Consider the following 23,917-nt stretch of genomic DNA (forward strand, 5'->3'; position numbering starts at 1 on the left):
TGCTTCCTTTGCTAAAAACCTCTCCCAAAGCTTCAGAGCTGAGCAGCTAGGCCCAGCCCAGAAAGTAGGACGGTCTATTTTTGGTCTAGAACAAGAAGCTGTAAGTACATCAACTCCCAAGAACATGGGCAGTGGTGACCTAAAAGGTTACAAATATGAAGGTTCTGAAGTATGAAATTGATTTACTTACTTTTGAGGGCTAGAGAACAAACTCAAGCCTTGTGCAAGTAAAACAAGCACATTAACACCAAGCTGGATCTCCAGCCCTTGAGTATGAAATTTAAAGCACAAAGTTTGGATATAGGTCAGACACTGAGGACAAAGCAGCAACTTCTCGTCCTTCCCCTGCCCTCATGACTCCAAACACAATGCTACTACTGTAACGACGTAGCAGCCAGATTGCACCCAAGGCTGTCCTGCTGAGGGCTTGCCCATTCTCCCAATTAGTTGAGTGTTTTCCATCTCCCCACACCGTAGAGACCGGCATGGCATTTATACTCCATTTATTCTTATCCTCTCCCTTGGATTCAGCTACACATCTTCTCCTTCATGAATGTGGGCACACTACACACTTCCTGTCCATGAAAAGCACTATCACATATAACTAAGAGGAAAGGAAAATCTTCGGAAGCAAAAGTTATGAGAGAACAGGCAAAGTGACAGCAGCCCCCAGAACACCAGGTGACATTAACTGAAAGTCTCCCAAGAACAGATGAGCAGCGACACCAGTTTAGAACCGTCTCCTCCCAGTAGGCAACAAAGAGCACCTGACCCAAGATTTGAACCCCCTTTGCTGTAGTTACACCAGCACTATTAGCATGCTAAATTCAATCAAAGGGCATTGGTGCTGGCAGGTAACTCATCCATCTCTCTTTTCTACAGCAGTAATCTGGCCAGGGGAGGAACTAAAGAGAACAAAAAAGACACCAAAACACTGTCAATATGCAAGACATGTTCCTAAGTGAATGTTACTCCAGAGTCAGACAAACAAGTCAATCTTTTACTGAAGGGGCGACCTCTCATGTATAATAGTCAAATATACTAACACATGAAAGATAACATCACCTTGTTTATGGATACATTTAATATCCCTTGCCCTTCCCAACTTTCAAAACATAATAGTATACAAAATATAAAATATCTTAAATATTTATAAAAATCGCAAGAAAAAAATAGATCGTATGAAAATATTTTTATCTGAGTTCTCCCTCGTGTTGAGAGGCAGCTTAATTTGCCTTGAGTTCGTAACTGTTGAGGGGGTAGGAGTATGCCCTGCCTAAGACTATTCTGTCCCGGAGGAGCTTAAATAAAACATAGTAGTTGCAGAAAAGGATGAGCGCCATGGAGAGTGTGTGGTTCCACTTCTCCGACCGCAGCAAGGAGTAGAGCTGGTAGAAGACAACACTGCCCTCAATGAGGATAAGCAGGTTCAACAGCCTTAACGGGCGATGGAACAGGAACTGGAAGAAGATGACAAAACACAATGTTATATGTGGAGAAAGTAAAATTACTAGTTCACTTTCCTAAAACCACTTCATAGTTATAAGTTCACAGACCCAATACCAAGTAGATCTGCATATTCAGTGTCAAACTATTTCTTACTATGGAAATCTAAAAATCTTTCTTCTTTTTGTTCATGAACAATGAAATAAATTTTATTGCAAAGCCTCTAAAATGCAAAAAATGATTATACCAAATATGATTTTTCTAACGTGGTATCATAGATGTTATTTTATCTAAGACATTCCAAAGTATACTTATCTAAGACTAGATTAGTAAAAGAACCACATGGAAATATTTTAGGCTTTGGAACACAGACCCACAAATTAAAGCTTCAATGTAGTCATAACATAACTATTCAAAAATGTATTGTTAATCTTTTTTAGCTTAGGACCTAATGTAAGACATAAATACCAGTATTAGTCAAGTCTGGGGGAAGCGAAAAAAGTATTACAAGTTGAACTATCAGTACAGCAGCTTCTTTGATTTTGTCTTGCAAAGGGGCCTACTATGTAGCCCAAGCTGGCTGACACTGGCAATCCTCCTCCCTTAGCCTCCAGTGCAGGATGACAGGTCTGTGCCGCCTCACCAGGCTCCAACAGTGTCGTCAGTTTCCCTCCCACCACTTGCCAACTCTGCTTCCTGACTGAATCCTCTACCCCATATACTTCTGATGAGCACATTTTCCTTCCCCCATACTGAAAAATCAGGTACAAAAAGGCATGCAAACAGGAAAAATGGGAAATGTGCAAGCATTAGAGCCAGACTAAAAATGGGGCTTCTTATTTTCCCTCATCAAATTTTTCACTCTAAGGGGCTAAATCCTAGCTTATTAATAAAAGGGTACTCTGGATAGAGAGATAGAGATTGCAACTTAACATGTAACCATACAGTCAGCCCTACGTTCAGATGAAGACAGATATGGTCTATACTGCTATGTCATCTAAAAACAACTCATTTGGATGGAATTTCTGTCTCGGGGGCTTAAATGTGGGAATGAAGCTAAACAGCCTTGGCTGCTCTCAAGGACACTTAGCTTCTCAGGGCAGTCTTCAGGGGGAAGAAACTCTGTAACTTGAATTTTATTAAGATATTCAGCAACACCATGTATGAAACTGGCTCAGAATTACTGTTCTAGAAAGATTAAGAAGTCATTTCAGATTCTATGGCAAAGTGTAGTTAACTGTACTAGTAACCTAGAAACTCCTCAAGTCATAGAGTAAAGCTACTGTTAATGGACAAGTTTTGTTTATTAAGTTTGATTTATTGGGTTTTTTACTCTGTAGCCAAAAGCTGGCTGTGAAACTCTTGATCCTCCTGTCTCTCCTTTCCCAAGGGCTAGGATTACTGGTGTGAGCTGCCTTCCAGGCAAACAGGCAGGTTTAAATGAATCTGAATGCTCTCATACTTCAATCTGTATTATCACTTCAAGTACAAAAATGTTCTAAATTCCTGGGCTCCTCCAGGGATTCTGATTCAGAAGTCTAGAAAAGGGGCCTCATGACTGTTACAAATAGGACAGATAATGATATACAGGTAGCCCTAGGATCACTTTTGAGAAGTAGTTATTTACCTATTTGGTCGTGCAAACCCAGCAATTCCTTCCCATGAACAGAAGAAAAGCTACTGTCTCCTTTTCGAGGCCCTTTCATTCTCCCCATGCTCTTCCCTTCCACTTATATTTCCAGGCATCTTGCCCTGATGTTGGTTCCCAGAGGTCAAAGGCCTCCGTAACCAGAAAGTCCATGTACTCTCATAAGGAATTGGGAGGGAGAAAGAGAAAATACCTTTAAACACTATCCCCTCCATTTTATTACAGAATGCACACCTCTGTATATACCTTTCCCTGCCCACACTGGTCAGTAGCTGCCCTTTCTTTAGAAGTCAGAGACTTCTGACTCCTAGAGCCAAAACAGCTAGAAAACAGTTCAATTAGAACACAACTCAAGGCATTAGTTCAAATGGGACAGGAGCTGGATTTAATATGTGCCTACTGCTTTTTCCTCTTTTAAATTTTAACTTTATTTCTTTCAAACTCAAGGTAAACACTTCAAAAACCACCCCACTGTTACTGTATTAAATAGTGCTCTAGGTTTAATGCACAGATCTCGTTTGTTTGTTTGTTTGTTTGTTTGTTTGTTTGTGGACAGGGTCAATATAGGCAAGACTGACCTTGAGCTCTTAACCCTTCTGCCTCTACCTTCCAAGTGCTGGATTACAGTTATATGCCACCATGCCAGGCTCAGATACAACATATCTGAAGGACACCCCTAAACCAAACTATTATCAAATTAAATTGTCAGGTGAAAAAGGAAATCACACAATTGTCTACTTGTTTTGAGCAGTGGTATGTGGAATTCAAGCTGCCTTTCCAAAGACATTTCTCAAGATCAAGGGCCAGTGTCCCAGTAATAGCAACAATCAACATGTATTAACTTCCTATAGTGCATTACATACTGTGCTGGGTGCTTACACAGAGTGGCCTCCTAACACTTGTAAGTTTATGCTTGAAAAATAAGGAAGTGGTACTTGCATAAAAGCGGGCATGGGATACATCTGAAGGCACTGCCACGTTGTAAGGTCCCATGGCTCTATATAAACATCTGCTGTGCCGCACCAACACCCCTTGGGGCCATATTGTGTTTTCTGACCAACTATGGGAGAAAGAAATGCACTGTTAGAATACTGAGAACTAGGAAGACAGTGTTTTGAAAGGCCAGCTAAATTTCTATGGAAGATCAGATTAAGCATTCAAGGCTTCATCTGCCTGAATTCTGAACATACATATAGTAATTCCATAGCCAAGCTCTTAGGAGTTAGAAAAGATCTGTTATGATAACTTCACTGTTACACAGTAGACAGAAACTACCAAGTGATACAGTTAACTCAGTGTTGAAGGACTTGGAGGTGTGGGAGAACAAGCAGGCCAGAAAACCAAGTATAAGAGGTGAAGTGTCATCCGGACCCCAAGAGAGCAGTGAGAGGACACAAACAGGAAGTGAAAGCCGAGGACAACAAAAGCAAAAGGGAAATTAACAGCACTGCCTACTAGGAGACGTTGCTGTGTAACCACACCTCTCTACAGGGTGGGTTTGCTTATCACACAGACGTGAGAAGCTATACAGGAGAACACACACACAAGTACTAACACAGATTCCCTCTTTACCGCTTGCTTGGTTCATTTCTAGAGGTTTCTCTAAGGAAAAGAAATTAGGGAAGGAAAAGCTTCTTTCTTTCCAGCATCAATGTAATGGAGTTGCAGAAGGATGGAAATCTTCAAATTAAACTTATTCTTTTCACTTAAATCTAAGTTAATTCATCACTTCCTGATTTTGGAAAGGTTAGTCTCCTAGGATAAGAACTGGGACAGCAGTTTAGATATGTTAACAATAAAAATTACTCTAGCACCCTGAAGCTTTCCCAGTTCAGAACACGTTCCACCGGCCTTGCTCACACTTACCAGCATTAAGGTGATGATACACCTCATGGCCACGTGCCACCAGTAGCCTGAAGATGTACAGTACTAGGACTGTGGATTGTACTTTCAACTGTTATTGAAATCTGTCCTTTGCCCACATTCAGGTTTCTTTGCAGCCTGGCCCAATCTCTTTCAGTTCCTGGGCTTGAAGGCCTGTGCTAATCTGTATCAGACATCAAGGCAGATAATTGAAGGGAGAACTCTGAGGGGCAGAGGGGAAGGGAAGGTTACCTCAATCTGTCCCATTTAATGAGGGGAAACTGGTAGATGAAATTTGTGAAATATTTAAATTATAGAAGGGGGGAGGTGGAGAGGTCCAAATCTGAAGATGGCCCAGGCCTGAGAGACAGGTATGACAGTGGGCTCAGAACTGACAGAATGGAAGCAGTGGGAGTTAGGCATTTTGAACCATGCAAAGAAATAACTGATAAAGGTACACAATCAGAGCCAGGGACAGTTTTCATCTATGTACAGGAGAAAGAAGCAAGGAGACAACGCCGTGAAGGATTAGGAAGAAAAAGGAAGAATTATAGACAAGGAAAATTATTAGTCCACATCTGGACTTATTAGAAAATACAAAAGCAGCAAATTCTAGCTACACGGCTGTGGCAATGAGGATGAGAAGACAAACCTTAAGTCTTACAAGTAGTTTAAAAAAACATTATATGTACACATAACTATATATGTACACACACACAGATCCCCAAATAGATCTGGGTTAGGGCAAAGGGTAAAGCTTGAGAGAAAAATCCGGAGTATAATGCACTCTAGAGTGCCTGGGCAGCTGAACTATGGACCCATCTGAGAAGGAGTTGGTGATGGTGGTGGAAATGAGTTAATGCCCTGTATTCTTTTTAGTATGATGACAAGCATACATAGAAATAAAAACCAAATGTTTAAAGCCAAGAACGAGAATGACACACAGAGCACATAATCATGACCAGTATCATGAAGAGACATGTTACATGGTTACCCTCTAATCTACTCACATGTGCTGTGGAGCATTGCTGTAGAACCCATGTTCCAACTTCTGCCACTTGCCCAGGTGAGCAGCCGATTTATGTAGCAAATCACAGTACTTGGATGGTAGCAGCTGTGTGGTGAGCATGACAAAAGCATTGATCCACACCATAATGAGGTGCTCACATGACCAGCGCATGTCGTAATACTGGGTACTCTGGAAGAGATCATAAGAGAAACGATCCATGCGCTGGCAGTGAACGGAGGCAGGGAAGGGTGTGTGTGGACATACGCCCTGTAGACAAATGCCACTCTGAGTCAACATGCACTGGTTGTCCTGCTGTCCGTGCAGAAACTTCAGGAGCAAGGTCCTCCAAAATCAACCTGACTTTCTGGCTGTGCGAGTTAGGGCTGGGAGGGAGAGTAATTATGTTCTATGTGTTTCCTTCTGGAAGAACTGAGTGCTTCTGAAGGGCCAGTCCAGCTGCAGACGTGCTTCTGAATGGGCGAGAGGAAGACACTAGAACTTCCCCAAAGCTTTTGGCCCCATGTCATATCCAGACCATTTATCTTTTCTACTGAAATAAATTGAGTTTAGATAGAGGTTAGGTTAAATTCAAGATGACCCTGTTAATATCAACCAGAGCAGGCTAAATTTCATTGAAATCTTGGTTCTCTTAAGCTGTTATGTAATCAATCTATTGTAAGTTCAATCTTTATTTTTCCCAGAAACTTAAAAACAAAAACAAAAACGTATTTTTAAAAAAAAGGGGGGGAGGAAAGGAAGGAAGAAAGGGGGAGCTACCACGGGGTGCATCACATATATGAAAATACCTATCCGCCAACCAGGAGCGGTATTAGTGCACTCCAGATGCAGCCGAACTCCACCATCCAGGCTGCCAAAGGGGAGACAGAGAAAAGGGGAATTAAACAAGAAATACCCAGTTTACGTATTTGACACACAAATCCAGGGAGTACGGAGAGCAGGGCACCTGCTTACCTTCACAAAACACAGCGGGAGAAATGCAACGTAGTAGGCACTGAAGAGGGAGTTGAAGAGAACTTCCTTGATTCTGTGGTTGAAATCTGCTTTCAAACATTCTACCTCATTGCGAATGAGATCGGGAGAGAGGGGGCAGCTGTGGGTGGGGATGGGCGTGGTATTATTAAACTGTTCTTTTAGAGACTCCAGCAACAAGGAGAGGAAATCTTTGGATTTGGCCAAACTGCCCACATTCGAAGCACCTTCCTCTACTGCCTGGTGCTGAACCACATAGTCTGTGAGAAGAAGATGGGCTCTACTATCTTGGTGGAAACAGCAGAGAGGAACATAAACACCAAACCTGTAACACAAAGTGAATATGGAAATGAGACGACTCTCACACATCATGCAACTGCGCATGCTCTACCTGAGAGAATGTAACCTCGAGGGGTTTGAGGTCTGGTTTTTTACAAAAGCAGTATGCATGCACTGCAGAATAGGATAGTACACCAAAGGCCCAATGACAACATACAAACGCCTAGAAACAATCATTTTTATCGAGTGCAGTTTTTCAGAATGCAAATTTTCTACACAGTCACTACCAGGGGTCGGGGTCTGAGCTGTGTGTTGCCAGGTTCCTGGACTCTTCTTCAAAGAACTGAAATAAAGGCTCACACACACAGATACCCAAGGCTCAGATTACTGTTCGGGGCTTCTTTTCTGGGGTTCAGGAGGATGACATTAGTTACTCAGGACTGTAATGAGGATGGTTCTCTCTTTTGGTTGATAGATTAGGTCATATAATCATTTTGCTACTGCGCATGTCCCTTCCCATAATACATCTGATTTTAATTATGTACTTTAAATTATGCATTTGTATAATATGACAAAGAGAAGATTTCCCCTCAAATTCACTTCAGAACAGTTCCACTTACTGCTCATCCACCCCAAACCAGTTCAGTTTTTGCATTCTTTGTTGGGAATATATTTGAAAAGAAACTGTCTAACTCTGGTAGTTGTTAGGGGAGAAGAAACCTATTCCACACACTGCTCAGAGAGATGGATATAAAGCTGATTGCAAGTGGGGGTCAAGGTTGCTAGATGCATTGTTCTGAGAGGGCTGTGTACACAGTCATACAGGTAAAGGAGCTGGACTGTCAAGTACCTTATCGGGGCAGGAACAGTCCATAACAAAACCAAGTAGAGTCCCATGATACTCAATCATTCCATACAACTGCCTGACTCATTTCCTTGTTATTTTCTCCATAGACTTTACTACTCCTTCTGTATTTAATAGATTTATTATTTGGGGATGGTATTACTTTCTTGGATTACTTTCCTCATTACCAATTTAAACTCTACAAAGCAATTTAAGTCTGATTAATTCACTGATGTATTTATTCTTGGTGCCTAAAATAGTTGATGAAATGGAAGTCTCTCAGAAAATATTTGATAATAAGTAGAGTAAATTTCTACACACAATACTTGGTTAAAGAATTGAATTTTTTAAGAATTTTGATAACTTCTCTTTCGATCCTAGGGATAAAACTCAGGGTTAAATGCTAATGTTTTATGCTTAATGTTTAATGTACATGCTAAGCACAAATCTACCGTGGGCTGTGTACACCTCCCAATCATCTATGTGAATAACTTAGATTTACTCTAACTATTGACTCCTTAAGGATTTTAAATAACCCCAAGTCTTCATTAGGTAACTGCCATAATATGAATAGATATTGTAAATAAAATGGTCAATTCACTGACATCAATTCAGATATAAAAAAAAAAATACCAGCAGAAATGTATGTAATTTTTTCATTTTAACAACAAAACTAACCAATGATACTTGTTCATAATTGTCTATGGAGGGAAAAAGGACGAGCTCTTGACTAATTGAGAGTAGTTTGTGGTAGGTAGCTCCAGGGTCCACTGTGAACATGCCCTGGAGAGGGTGGGATGGGATGGGGTGGGGTGGGGTCAAGAAGCACAAGCATCAAGGAGAAAATCACTTATGCGCTTGGGACCAGCAAACAGGTATACTGCCAAAAGTCGGAGGCCAACCTCAGCCTCACAGTACATTCCAGGCCACACGTAAGACTGTCTCAAACAAAAACTAATTAAAATCTCAGCTGGGCGGTGGCTGCTCACGCCTTTAACCCCAGCTCTCGGAAGGCAGAGCCAAGTTCATCTCTGAGTTTGAGGCCATCCTGGTCTACAGAACAAGATCCAGGACAGGCATCAAAACTACACGGAGAAACCCTAACTTGAAAAAACAAAACAAAATCTCTGTACACTAAACTATGATACTATAAAAGTTTCATTAAATTCAGTATTGCTGAAACACACCAGGCAGTGATGGCGCATGCCTTTAATCCCAGTACTTGGGCGGCAGAGGCAGGAGGATCACTGAGTTTGAGGCCTGCCTGGGTTACAGAGTGAGTTCCAGGACAGTCAGAGCTACACAAAGAAACCCTGTCTCAAAAACTAAACCAAAACAAAAAAAAAAAAAAATTGTTGAAATGCAAGCTGAACATCTAGAAGTGATAGTAAGAGGCTAAGTGTATAACAGAGTGTGATGGGTGCCCCAATTCTCCAGCCATCCTTGAATACCACACTTCCCAGGTGACTGTACGGCTTCATCGGTAGGTAAGGTGATCAACCCCTATCACATGCTAAGCTCACAACATTGGGCCAATTATGACGTCAGCCAACACAGTACAATCAGAAAGCTGAAATGAGCTGTACACAGACTATTCTCTTGATACTCTGCCAAACTCACGTACTCATGCCCAGGCTAGCCTGTTAGAGGATGAGACACAGGGAACAGAGTTTAGCATTCTGGTGGTCAGTTAATCCCAAGTCTGTGGATGAACCCAGGCAGATAGATCAGGAGAGCCCTGATTCCCAGCTAACCTCCACATACATGCAATAAATATAGATCATGGTAGGATAGCATGTGCTGAAGTCCTGTGATTTAGGGTAAGATGAGAGGAAGCAGAGGAGAACATCAGACCAGAGAGGGTTCTGTAAATTAAAGGATTAATTAAAACATTTTGAAGGGTGGATGTGTATTTGCCTGCATGTATGTATGTGAACGACCTGAGTATCTGGTACCTTGGAGTCAGCAAAGGGTGTCAGATTGCCTATAGATGGTTATGAACCACCAGTAGGTTCTGGAAACTGAAACAGGGTCCTCTGGAAGAATAGCCAGCGCTCTTAATCACTGAGCCATCTCTACAGCCCCTCAAGGAAGGATTTTAAAGAAGGGAGCAACAACACAATTAAACACTTCAAATTCTGGTCTCAAACTATGTAGCCAGGATGACCCTGAACTGATCCTCCTGCCTCCACCTTTCCAGTGCTGGGAACGGCCAGATTCAAGACATGGCTAAGAGCCACAGCTGTCAGACTTGGACTAGTTTACTAAGAATCCACTGAAAACTGAAGGGAAGAAGGGAAGGTGGATTTAAAAAAAAAACTTCCGAATAGATGGAAAAGATGTCGTTGTTCCCATACTCAGTATTTTAAGTTTCTCATATCTTTTTAATTGATGCTTATATAAAAGGTAGATTATAAAAATTTCAAAACATAAAAAAGGTAAATATATTTAAACCTAAGATTTGTTTAAATTATATGTTAATTAGTATTGTGTGGGATGTGGAGAATAAATAAGATTGGGGGCGGGGGTAAAGCAATGTCTCATCATGTAACCCTAGCTGGTCTTGAACTCAGAGATTCACCAGCCTTTGCCTTCCAAGTACTGAGATTAAAGCCGTCAGCTACCATGCTTTGCAGTAAGTAAAAGCTTCTCTATAAACTTAAATTAAGAAGTCTGCTAGCCATCTTGATGACCGTATTCCTCTTAAACTAGAGACCTTTACTAGGCAATCAGCACTAACTGAAATATTCTCCACTGGGAGGATAGACATGTATCCTGGTTTCCCCAGAATGCTCTTGGCTTATTCTTGCTTCCCTAACTACACTAGTTTAGAAAACAAATTGTATAGTGAGCACATCTACTAGCTTTCCAATTTTCTAAATACCTACTTTATGTATGAAGAATCTCATTTTCCTCTCCATTGTATCACTTGCATAACTCAAATAACGTCTAAAGATCTGCTAATAAAATGTAAAACTGAAATACTCACGGATAGCCAAGGAAGAGGAGATTGAGGACTGAATGGCTTCGGAAGAGATTAACCAGGGTCCAGCAAAGCACCCATCCACACAGAGTAAGTAGCACCAAGCGGGCCAGTATCAGAGCCGTGTAGTGAATCATAGATGCCGCACCTGCCTTAGTGGCCTGCAAGTGTGGAAGCACCGAAAGAAATACTTTATACATTTAGACATTGTCTCCTCAACAGCAGTGTGCCTCAGAGTGAGAGCCTGGAATTAGTGAAAACTAAACTGTGCCTCAGAGAAGGAAACCTCTGCCCCATCCACACCTACCTTCCTAAAGTTGAAGATTCAGACTTTCCTAGGCACTGCTCTTCCCTTCTTCTACTGCATCCCCCTCATGCAGACCTCCTGTAAGCTTGAACAACTACACTTGTTTACACCTGGCCCAGAACCAGTCATCAGAACGCCACCAGGCCGCTTACTGAATGCATCAATACCTAACAATTTTCTTGTCCAGAAATGCACAACAAGATGCCAAACCGAGGAATCTGTATTTCAACAATCTAAGTGATTTTATGTACAAACAAGAAGGAAAGGTGCTGGGCCTGGTGGGAAGGCCTATAGTCCCAGCTATGTAGGAGGCTGAGGCAGGACGGTCACAAGTTTAAAACCTGCCTGAGTGACAGAACAAGTTCAAGGCCAGTCCGGCTAACTTACATGGGGATTTAGGTTCAACCCCAGAGCCATAAAAAAGCAGGAACAAAAGATGGAGAGGTGTTGGCTATTTTCTCTTGATTTCCTGCCAGACAACAAGGCCTCAATATTTCTCTTTTAAATCTTTCCTTCTTAACTTTTTGCTGGATTAGTATTTAATAAACTACTAAAGTTCCATAATTACATCTAGAGTACCATAAATTTCCTTTTAAACTTCTGCACACATGGAAACAATGAATTATCACATTTAATTCTTTTTAATCACAGTTGCTCAAATATGCCTCTTTAATCCCAAATATTTAAAACTAACTACATATAGTAAGAAAACCTCTTTGTCAAAAGTTGAAGCTTTAAATGTCATGTTTTCTTGTTTTGTTTTTCTAAAATGATGCAGCAGAGATATCAGGAATAAGCTGCAGGGAAATCCACAGCCCCATTCACCTCTAGAATCACTCCTTCTGTTTGTTCTGTTTTTTGTCTTTTCTTTTAGAGATAGGGCCTCTTACTTATAGCCCAGGCTGATCTCAAACTCATAACCCTTCTGTCTCAGCCTCCTTTGGGATTAAAGGCATATACCAGCTCAAAACAGTAGTCGTGGGACCCAGAAAAGGAGTAAAAATGATCTGCAGTCACCAATACACATTGAGAGGAAAACGTTTTGAGTCTTTCCTTTATATTCATGCCTTAGTTTACACATCAGTCTTAACATATATAATGTATAGGTACTACATACTACACTAATGCTCAGTGAAACATTTCAGTTGACTGAATACATCGTAAAGGTTGAATTAAATTAAGGGAGAGTTGTATGCTATATATATCACATGCCTTTATCCCAGCTACTTGGGAAGTAGAGGCAGAACTGCTTGGGGCCTGGAGACTGAGGTCAGTATGAACAACACAGCAAGATCTCATCTCTAAAGAAAAAATGATTAAATGGGCTTTAAAAGCTCCTCTTGTCTAATGACACAGCTGTCAGAATGTCACAGTTCCTAGTGTGTGTGGTGATGCTGATTCAAACATACCTACTATACTTCCAATTGTATAAAAGTACAACATAGTCACATACAATAATGCTACTGGAGCTAGATTATACATCACACTTGATCATTATCTAAATGTCACTCATTACAAGCCTACTGCAGAACAGTACACAGCACAACTCAGGCAGCACCACCTCTTAACTACATCAGGAAGTCACGTGGGGTGACGGATGCCATCATCCAAGTTTGTGTAAATACACTATGCAATGTTCACACAATGAGGAAACCTTGCAATGTGTTTCTCAGATCTTGTCATTGTAATACATAGCATTGGCACATATGCTTACACACATATACTGAAGATGCACGCAGTACATGCAATTAAAAATGTGAAATAGCATTAAATGAATACCATACCTCTGCTTAAGCCTCAAACTGTGGGAAAGGCTCAAGATATTTTAAGTTATAACAGAAAAAATGGTTCCACTTCACACCTGAATACACACCCCACAGCAGTGGACCTCATGCATCAAACCCGGGGTGGGGGATGGGAGGGGAGTTATGTAAGCTTCGGGAGCTACTCCACCACCTCCAGTCTCAACTTAAAAATAGAAATGTAGAAGAAGGCAAGCTGGTAGCATGGCACCTACTTATATTCCTAACACTGAGGAGCTGAGGCAGGAAGAGCATGAGTTTGAGGCAGCCTGGGCTACACAGCAGGACTGTTTCAAATACTAAAATAAAGTAAACGACTGCTTCTGTGTAGTGGCACCAAAATGGATTTGTATTGCTCAGTGATTTTGCCTTATTTCAGAACCCAAACTCTTAACCCCTGTGATGTAAGTTACAAAGTCTATATCTAGTCCACGACCAAGGCAATCAAGACAAAACAGCTCTATGAAGCTACCCAGTCAAGAACTGCAAATATAAACTTAAACTTCAACAATTATCTTCTAAAGTATGATGAGTGCTACAGGAAAAACCTAAGCTACCAGAACACATGACAAGACTCTTAACGGAAGTATTTAGAGCCTGGTAGAGAAGACCTGTGATCCCACATACTGAGGCATGCAGACTGCAAGGCCAAGGCCTGTCTGGGCTCAGAGTGAGTTCAATGCCAGCCTGAACAATTTAGTGAGACCTTGTCTCACAATAGTAAGTAAAACAGGCTATGGCTATAGTGTAGAGGGAGCTCTAGGTCTCTTGCCTAGGTGTGCAATGTTCAATCCTGCCCTGTGTTCACTCCCCAGGATCCCTGCCCTTCGCCATTCTAAAGTGATATCTATATTTAAGCTGTGACCTGAGGAAAAGGAAGCTGTGGCTAGGGAAAGGGTAGAAAATTATTCATAAGACTGAGTTAAGTGACAAATATATGTTCTCAGAACACATGAAAAATACATAAACACACACACACACATTAAACTTTTATGTGCATATAATGATTAGAAGGAATTTAGTTCTTTATAATGGGACTGTAATCTTTAATTTTCTGCTTTGTTTTTTAGTTTTGTCCAATGAAATACCCTATTTTCCTACTTAGACAAATAATGTTTAAAGAGAGTTGGTTCACAATGGTGACAGCTGAATTTATGTTTGGACCTGGAGGTGAATAAACAGAGTCTACCTAGGTAGAGAGGTAGTCCCTTCTGAGCAGTATGCAGCTTTCTGAATTAATTACCTCCAGCCTGTCCTTAAAAATGACTGGTCTTTCTCAGGTAGGGATCCTTTCTGTGGCATAAGAAAACAAAAGAAGGCAAACATATTTTAATGGAAGGCAAAAAAAGATGTTGTATGATGAGCTTTATCCATCTAATTTAGATATTTTAGGAGAGAATTATGATACAGCTCTAATCTTTTAATTTTTGAACAGGTAGTAGCCACAGCACTCAGGTACAAAAGATAAATACAATGTTGGTGGTGAAGTCTTCGTATTGTCCCCAGCCACCAACAGATGCCTGGCATTAGTCTGTATATCCTCCCAGAGACAAGTTTTTCACATCAGCAAACAGACCTTGTTCCTTCTACTTGTCTTGTTTTAAACACTGCCTTAAAGCCAGGGATGATGGAACAAGCTTGTAAACTCAGCACTTAGGAGATTGAGACAGGCAGACAGTCATGAGTCCAAGGCAAACTTGGGTTACGTAGTTAAGTACCAGGCTAGCCAGGGTTACATACTAAGAATTTCTGTCAAACAAACCAAACAGTAACAAACCCACTCTCTTTAAAAGCCCCCATGCTACTGCACTTTACTTGAACTTCAACAAGTAAGCGCCCTATTACCTTTCAATAGCCACATTCTGTTCCATTATATGAAAGCATTGGAATTACACCCCCTTTGTGTACAGTAAAGTACAGATTTCAGTCTTGGATTTTAAAAAATCTGTTTAAATTCAGCATCCTGTTTCCAGTAGGAATGGCAAGCAGCTTTGAAAACAGTTAACACACACTCCTAACATGGTGCAGAAGCTGCTTGATTATTACATCATCAATAAAAGCAGTAAGTGCTTTAAGTTTTAGTAACTGCATCAGCAGGTGGAAATCCCAGTCACTGAGGCTTCACACAAGACAGGACATAACCAGTTGATATGAATAGGATCTCATGCAGCCTAGACTGACCTCCACACTCACTGTGTACCAAAGGATAGCTTTCTTCCTGATCTTACCTGCCTCTGCCTCCTGAGTACTGGCATCACAGGTATGCACTACTATACCCAACTAACAACTACCATTTCTAAGTAACTGAATTAAAAAAAAAAAAAAAAAAAAATGTTTAGCTAAAAACAAAATAAAAAAGGAATTGCTCTAAATAAAGTTATTTCTGAGAGCATCCAAACTAAGCATCCAGTAAGAAAGAAATAAGGGGGGGGGTGGTACATCTAGGCCAGGCCTGTAATCTTAGCTACTTGGGAGACTGAAGCAGGAGGACAGAAAGTTCAAGGTTTGCCTGGTCAACAGAGTGAGTCTAGGTAATTTAATAAGACTCTATATCAAAATAATAAGTAAGAAGAGGGCTTAGGAATACAGCTCAGTGTACAGCACCTGTCTGGTATGTATGAAGTCATGGTTCCATACCCAGCACTAAAAGAAAAGAAAAAATCAAAAAGCATCTATTTTTATTTTGTTTCTTTGAGTATGTAACCAAGGCTGGCCCTGAACTCACTCCGCAGCAAGGCTAGTCTTAAGCTGCTGATCATACCGTCTTCCCTCCCAAGTGTTGGTACTTCAGGCATGTGGTACCACAGCAAGCTCAGCATCTACTTGGATCACCTGAAACAAACTTGGTGAAAGGTTTCCCACTGTGGAAATAAAGCAATCTTACTACCACAGCTTTGCAGTTATGTTCAACTGCCGTGTTCAGCCCGGTCCATAGAGTAAGTGCCAGGAAAGGTGCAAAGCTACACAAAGAAACCCTGTCTCGCCAGGCGATGGTGGCACACACCTTTAATCCCAGCGCTTGGGAGGCAGAGGCAGGTGGATCTTTGTAAGTTCGAGGACAGCCTGGTGTACAGACCGAGATCCAGGGAAGGCGCAAAGCTACACAGAGAAACCCTGTCTCGGAAAAACCAAAAAAAAAAAAAAAAAAAAAAAAACCCAGGCAGTCCAGTTCTTCAGTTAGAACACACACATACAGACTTTTATGTCTGCTCTAGAAGAAAACACTGAGGCTGGAGTGATGGCTTGGCGGTTACGAGCTGGCAGCTCTTCCAAAGGACCAGAGTTTGGTAGGCCCAGCACCCACATCAGGTGGCTCACAACCACCTGCAAGTCCAGCTCCAAGAGATCTGACCCCCTCTTTTGGCCTCTGTGGGCACCAGCACACATGTGACATACACTCACACCAACACATACACATAAATTTTTTAAAAAAATCTTTTAAGAAGAGAAAAAGTTGAGTCTCAGTTATCTGTGATTATAGCAAATATTCATTTAAAATTTCACACTGAAATATAATTTTCCAAGATTAAAAATCATGAACCACTTTGGCTAAGTTGTCATAATTGTTTTGGCCACCATTTTCATGTTAAATATAATAAAACTTATGAAAGCACATTTTCCTCCCTCATCAAGTTTACACATATACGAGAAATGATACCAATGACCAACTCTACCAAGAACATGAAGCTTTTAAAGGATCATTATGGTGCAGTTCTTTCCTCCTCTGTCCACTGAAGCTTGGGTTCTAATTTTCAAATTAATCATACCCAAAATTTAACAGTCTTTTCAAAACTGTAAGTTCTAATAAACTCAAACTGTTTCTTGTTAGGAAATTTCACAAGTGGTATACAAACTGTTTCAAGTGAATGTTATCTGTAACTGAGTATTTCAGATTCAAGTATATATGTGCAAGTAACTCATTACCCGAATCACATCCTGTTTTTTTTTTAACTAGAACTTTAAAGTCAAAGATTGCATTTTTTTTTAAACCTACAAGCTAAAATAAGCTCAGATCGTACAATCCTACAAACTAGATTTCAAATAATTCTCTTGAAATACTTTACATTTGGATTTTAAACACTGTAGGAAAACTTTTTTTCTTAAGTATAGGAACAACTCATACAGAAGCAATTAACTTATAACTGTATTCAAATTATATGTGGTCATTTCACATTTTGAATCTGATCCCATTCTAGTAACTAAGTTCAGCCACAAGTGACAGAAGATAGTGAACGAGCCAATATACCTCTGAAATGAGGGCCCACACGAGCCTCCTCGCAAGCATCACTGTGATGAATGCTGCCAGGTGATAATCAATGAGATGAAAATTCTATAAGAGAAACAAAGAGTGCGTCAGAAAGAGGCACCGTGTGGATCCAGCTCTCTGCTGCACGGCGGCAGCAGAGCCCTCCCTCTCCAGGTCTTCTGAGCCCACTACAGACCATGGGGACTCAGATGCCCCAAAGACTGCCTACCTGCTGCTTCTCTTTTCATGACAAACTGTCATAGCTTTCCAAACATTAAATAGCTACCTAAGAAGCATTCCCCTCTGCTTTTGAAACTATTTTATTGAAAAGAAAAGAGCCGGGCATGGTGATGACACATGCCTAGTCTAGTTAGCAAGACACTATCTCAAAAAGAAAAGAAAAAGAAAAAAAAAAAAGGCAACGTGGAGTTAACAAGTAATAACCTGCAGAATGATGAGAACAATGAATCTAAATGTCACATTTACAGTGTGTCCAATTACACAGAGCAGCTAAGATTCAAGAGTTTTTAGGAATTACTACTGTTCATCTCTTTATCACATTAATATGAGTATCTACTGCTAAGCCCTCCATTTGGTATATCTGCTCTGTTCACTTAGTGTTTCTAACTTGATTTAGAAATGTGCTTAGAAATCAGCTTGGAGCTGATCTCTTCCATGAAACAGTCTCACCCAGATGCTACAGCTTCTTCTAAGTCTGTACATAGTACTGTGACAGGAAGAATGAAAGCTTTAGGAACAGTATCCTAGGAACCAAATGGGATATATTTTAATTCTGATGGTCAAAAGATCCCCAAGCTTCTACATTGGCTTCCAAAAGTAAAATTTGAATTTCTCAATTAATTCACTTAAATATGTATTTAACACTCAAATTATGGCAGGTGCCCTTCCTGACACAATGGACACTGTGCTGAGGAAGACAGTGAAGGCCCCTACTCTCCTGGATCTTACTCTCAGTCATGGCATAAGGAAACAGAACGGAGTGTTCAGTAGCTATTCCTCTGCCTTAATGGAAAATATTTTATCTGGACACTGACTCCTAGCTATGGTTCCTTTCCCAGATTCCTTTACAAAAGCTACTTCTGGCCAAGGATAGATAAGGTATATATTGTCTACATTCAATAAGTTCATAATCCAGGTAGAAAGAAAAAAAATATAAATAAATAAATAATCAGGGTAAAATGCTCTTCAGATTAGTAATAGAAACATTTAAACCATCTAATGAATCAACGCAGAAAAGTAAATAATAAATAAATCTTTAAAAAAAAAAAAAAAAAAAAATTCTGGCTGGGCAGTGGTGGCACACACCTTTAATCCCAGCACTCGGAAGGCAGAGCCAGGCGAATCTCTGTGAGTTCGAGGCCAGCGTGGTCTACAGAATGAGATCCAGGACAGGCACCAAAACAACACAGAGAAACCCTGTCTTGAAAAAACAAACAAACAAAAAATTCTGACACCAACTCATTACAATTCTTAAATTAAAATATGAACAGTCTCATCATATTAAGTGTAAATGGTCAATATGGAAAAGTCTTAACAGTTAATTCCAAGAACAACCAAATTATACAAATATTTAAAACTTTAAAAATATACTCCCATCCCATACTATGCTGAAGATTTAAACTTACATTTCATTCTCATATCTACCCATGGCGGAAAGTTATCAAATATTTTGTAGTTCTCAATACACACAAATGAACAGGACAGTGGCTTTTTGCTTGGATAACATGTATGTTAAGTCCTCTGACTAGAATCACAGACATTTTATATATAACCTTTACAGAAGACTCTCTCTGTTTTATGATTATCACTGCGCTTCTAAATAATGGAAGGGGGGGAGCTACAATTTGCCTTTTTAAAAGATTTTTATAATTTTTAACTATGTGTATGTATGTCTGTGTGTGAGTATGTGCATGCGAGTGTAGGTGCTCATGGAGGAGAGAAGAGGGCGTCCTCTAGACCCAGAGTTACAGGTAGTTGTGAGTTAAAGATAGGCCATGTGTAGGAACAGAACTTGTGTCCTCTGGAAGAAGAGGAAACACTCTTAACTGTTAATCCATCTCTCTAGCCCATAATTCGCTTTTATATACTCAGTACACAGAGCTAGTTTTTGTGACAAAATACAATTTTATTCAGATTAACAACATAAGCACTTAATGCACATTTTAGCCTCCTTTACACTTAGGAGCATACATAAAAAAATGATGGAAGTATGGCCCGTAAGACATGTTCCTTTAAGAACTGGGCCATAGCTCAGTTGATAAGACTGATTGCCTGGCATGCATGAAACCCTGGGTTCCAGCTCCAGCACCTCGTAAACTGGGCACCTACAATCGCAGCTTTCACAAGATAGAAGGAGGATGATCATCTTTAGTACACAGTGAGTTGAGGCCAGCCTGGAATACATGAGGCACTGCCTCAAAAAAACAATCTCTTTTCTATTTTCCTATGCACACCTCCATTTCTGGGTCGCAAAGCTCAACTACATTACCTTGAAGGTCACACATTAAAAGATGGTAGTTTCCACCCAAGTAGGTCCCTTAATTAACAGTCTGAGGAAGAACTGCCTCAGACTGTCATGTGTTAAAATCATTACATAATTATTCGAATTAAAAGGGTAAAATTGGTGCTGGAGATGAAGCATGTGTCTAGCATGTGTAAGGCCCTGGGTTTGATTCCCATTACCACCGAAAAGAAAAACTTGCTGGAATTTAATCATAGTGACATCTGGCAATGCATTTAACATGATATAGAGAAAGCCAAACATCAAACACTTTCTGATATGTTATTAAACATTTCCTGCATCTTAATTTCTACTTTTATTTCCTCTGGCAATATTAATATTTTAACAGTTTTAGGAAGTTTTATTTCTGAAAATAATTGGAGTTGGTCGCACTCTGGAGGCAGAAATAGAAGAATTAATAGTTCAAGACCAGGCTAGGCTCTGTGAGACACTGTCTCCAGCTGCTGTTGCCTGCTGACAATGAACTTCAAGGCATCGGAAGACTTACCAGTGAAGTGCAAGATGCAGGATGATTGTATGGATACCACCACACGGTCTTATAGATGTTGATGTACTGAATGAACAGAACAATCAGCAGGTAGATGAAGAAAAGAAACTCAAAGAACAGGCTCCCATCGACGGGTAAGTCAGGAATTTGGCAGTGTCGAACAGGACCTGGGGTGATTAAGGCTGTGATAGGTGGGACTGGAAGGCCAATAGCACTACCATTCCTGAAAAAGAAATCAGAGTTAACTCAAATGGTGACAGCCTTCAGTATCTCCTCCACCTACCTCTAACTGCTAGCTTTCCCTACACCTTACATCAGTGATCTAAAAGGAAGCCAAGCTTTCCACTGTCTCCTGGGTATGGAAGACTAAAACTTATCCACAGAGCTTACCTTGACTTTAGTCTTGTTACCCAGTTGACTACTGAACATCTGTGCCACCCGTCCCACAGTCCTGACACTAGTCCACGGCTTATTCTGCTTGCCACCCAAACACAAGAATCTAAGGAGGACTTCTCACCTGCTTCTCCATATTCAACCACTCTCTAAAGGATGGGGTTCTGCTTTATAAAATTTTCTTTAGCCTCTCTTTCCCTGCTCAACGCACTATCTTGGTTCAACCATTTACTAACTTCCACTTACATTACTGCAACAAACCTGAGTCTACCTTCATCAAGCCTTCTAAGCTGCCTTCAAGGATCATTTTAACGGAAATTCTAAAATTGCTTTCTTACCTGAACCTTTAAAATAGTTCTCCATTGCCAATGAAACTAACAGCCAAACTTTTTTAGTAAGTCATATGAGGTCCTGTCCTTACAAAGCGACCTTACCCCAAGTCCCTTCTCTCCCTGTGCCACATCTGATGCCCATGCTATGTGCTATCGAACACAGGCATGACTACTTCTGTGCACTTAGTTCCCTTTAAATGTTATTACCCCTCCCCCATAATCACCCTCCTTAAAATCTTCTAGATATTCATTCTTCAAGACTTTTCAGGGACTTGGGGTGGCGGGGCTACCTCAGTGGTAGAGTATGAGTTTAGTACATACAATTATCTGGGTTAGAGCTGTAGAATCACAAACAAGAAAAGAAAAGCCAGCTAGCTGGGAGGATGGCTCAGTGGGTAGAAGTGCCAGCCGCTGATACTGACAACCTAATTTTGGACCCATACAGTAAGAAAAAACAAACTCCTGCAAGTTGTCCTTTGACCCTACACATGCTGTGGCACCATGTATGCTCTCCCGCATGCACAAGAGGAAGCGTGGGGTTGCTTGGGGGATGTTTCAAACATATCCTCTGTGAAGTTTACTCTACCTCAAAACTGATACATCTCTCTTCATCAAATTTAAATTACACCTTTATTCTTACATTTTTTTTAGTTTCATCACATAATTTTTGCATATAAATTTGTCTTAACTACAAAATTATAATCCTGAGGACCGAAAATACTTTCTTTAATTCACTGTTGAAATATATATTTAAGAAGACAGTGGGTCAGTACAGTCAGGAAAGAGAGAAAGGTCTCTTAAAACACAAACGTTAGAACTGTTAGTTTCTATCTTCTTGTTCTTCCACTCATGCCTGCTTACAGGTCAGGAGAGCTCAGCTACCCCAAGGGAGAAAACAGGGAACAGTTACAGAGATATAAAGGTTGACTCTTATTTATACAACAAGGAAAAACAGGCTTGGTTTTAATACCAAGAAAAGGAACAATATTAGTGTTACCACTCTAAAATTTCCAAATATAGAACTCTAGCTGGCATGTGACATTTACAGCACTTTAAGGGACTCATGGGAACATGAGCTTTGCGCATTCTGAATAATGAAGAACACTATGACTTAAATGCAAAGGATTAGCACCACAGTTACTACCTCACTTCAGTTCGCCATAAACGTTGAAATTAGAAATGCTGATGAAATGGTACAAAGCTAGGAGCCTCCAATCCAAACAAATGAAAAATTTTTGTTCCCCTTCAGTCAAAATAAAAGGTAAAAGCATATGCAACCCATATGCTATTTCAAAGTTTAAAAGGTCATAAAAATTTCTCCAAGAAAAATGGATTGAGATACTTGTAGTGGGTAGCCATCCAGGCTTTGATCTGGAAGTTCCAACCCCCATTGAGGCTTCAGTAACTGTCATGCCTACAAGGCGGGGCCAAGAGAGGACCCTGAAGACCCCAGATCCGGATGCACCACCTCTCTTAGTTCCTGGACCCTGGACGCTGGAGGTAGACCAAGCAGAATTCTCCAGAGAACACCGCCGGACTGTGACACACCTTCCCCAGACTATGCAACCTACCTATCCCTTCATTTGTAAGTTACGCCACTAAATAAACCTCCCTTTTAACTACGTGGAGTGGCCTTAATAATTTCACCAATAGATACTTGTTCCACCATACAAGTCAATGAAATGCTTGTTTCAAAACAGACATTTACAAAGAATTGACACAGAAGATACACACTTGTATCTCTGCTGTTTTAGCTTTTAAACTTTAAGCCAAAAGACAAGAGAGAAGGTCAGACAAAGCAGTACAGGGCATCAGAAGGAAAAAGGAAAACAGTCCTACAGAATCTGTCAGAACAAGTCATCTTCTAATCTATAAAGTTGAAAGCTTGAGGGGAGATACATCAAAAATTCTCATAAACCAAAACTATTTAAATAATTGTACAATGCACAGATATATCAAAATACTATATTATACTCCACATATATGATTATACGCTAATCAAAAATAAAAATTCTAAAAAGTTTAAAAATAAATACACTTGGTCAATACACATCAGAAAATTAATTACAGAAGTAATATTTAGGAAAAATAAAAATACTATTCCTGGTCTGAGGGTAATGGTTCAGTGGTAGAGTACCTGTCCAACATGTGGAAGGCCCTAGATTCCCTCCCCAGCACAGTGGAAGGGACCCCTTTAATATGATATACATACAGATATGAGAACTCCAACTTCTTTGCTCTTTTGGTTGCTGTTCTTTTTAACTCCTGATCCTCCTGCTTCCACCTCTGAAATACTGAAAATTACAGGCCTGCAGGCCACCACCCCAGTTAACAGTTTGCTAGTAAGCTAACCCAGGGTCTCCAGCAGATTAGGCCTGCACTCTACCTACTGAGCTATATTCCCTAGCCAGATTTAAGAATTCTAGTCAGAGTGCACTTAATTCCAGTAGCAGTTATATGTTAAAATATATGAAAGGTACTGTCTACCAAGAAAGCTCTTTAGAAACTCAAAAACCTAAGTTTTCTTTTCTTTTATTTTTAAGGGTCTCACTATGTGGCCCCTGGCTGGCCTACAAATCCCTGTGTAGACCAGGTTAGCTTTGAACTCACAGAGTTCTACTTGCCTCTGCCTCCTAAGTGCCAGTACTACAGGCATTCATGCCCAAGGGTTTCTTTGGAGACGTCACAATAGCATTCTCTCTCCTAGCCCCAGGCCTCCCAAGGGAAAGCTGGTGTTCAGCTCATT

The 23,917-nt window shown here is 40.5% G+C and overlaps 1 protein-coding gene across 2 annotated transcripts in view; it reads right to left on the bottom strand.

Annotated features, from left to right (window-relative positions):
- Window positions 1-979: 979 nt before the first annotated feature.
- Tmem39a (transmembrane protein 39A) overlaps window positions 980-23,917 on the bottom strand; it is a 29,300-nt gene continuing 6,362 nt past the window's right edge. The window contains exons 3-9 of one of the 2 annotated variants that reach the window (XM_028881598.2): window positions 20,447-20,669; window positions 17,418-17,501; window positions 11,069-11,223; window positions 6,939-7,281; window positions 5,968-6,155; window positions 4,034-4,154; window positions 980-1,460 (exon numbers count right to left, since the gene is read on the bottom strand). In XM_028881598.2, coding sequence (XP_028737431.1) covers window positions 1,227-1,460; window positions 4,034-4,154; window positions 5,968-6,155; window positions 6,939-7,281; window positions 11,069-11,223; window positions 17,418-17,501; window positions 20,447-20,669 — 1,348 coding nt within the window. In that variant the 3' untranslated portion in view covers window positions 980-1,226. The remainder of the gene's footprint in view (window positions 1,461-4,033; window positions 4,155-5,967; window positions 6,156-6,938; window positions 7,282-11,068; window positions 11,224-17,417; window positions 17,502-20,446; window positions 20,670-23,917) is intronic. The other variant, XM_037209758.1, reaches the window with a different exon arrangement.

This window comes from Peromyscus leucopus, chromosome 12 (assembly GCF_004664715.2).
Source record: "Peromyscus leucopus breed LL Stock chromosome 12, UCI_PerLeu_2.1, whole genome shotgun sequence".
Classification (NCBI taxonomy): domain Eukaryota; kingdom Metazoa; phylum Chordata; class Mammalia; order Rodentia; family Cricetidae; genus Peromyscus; species Peromyscus leucopus.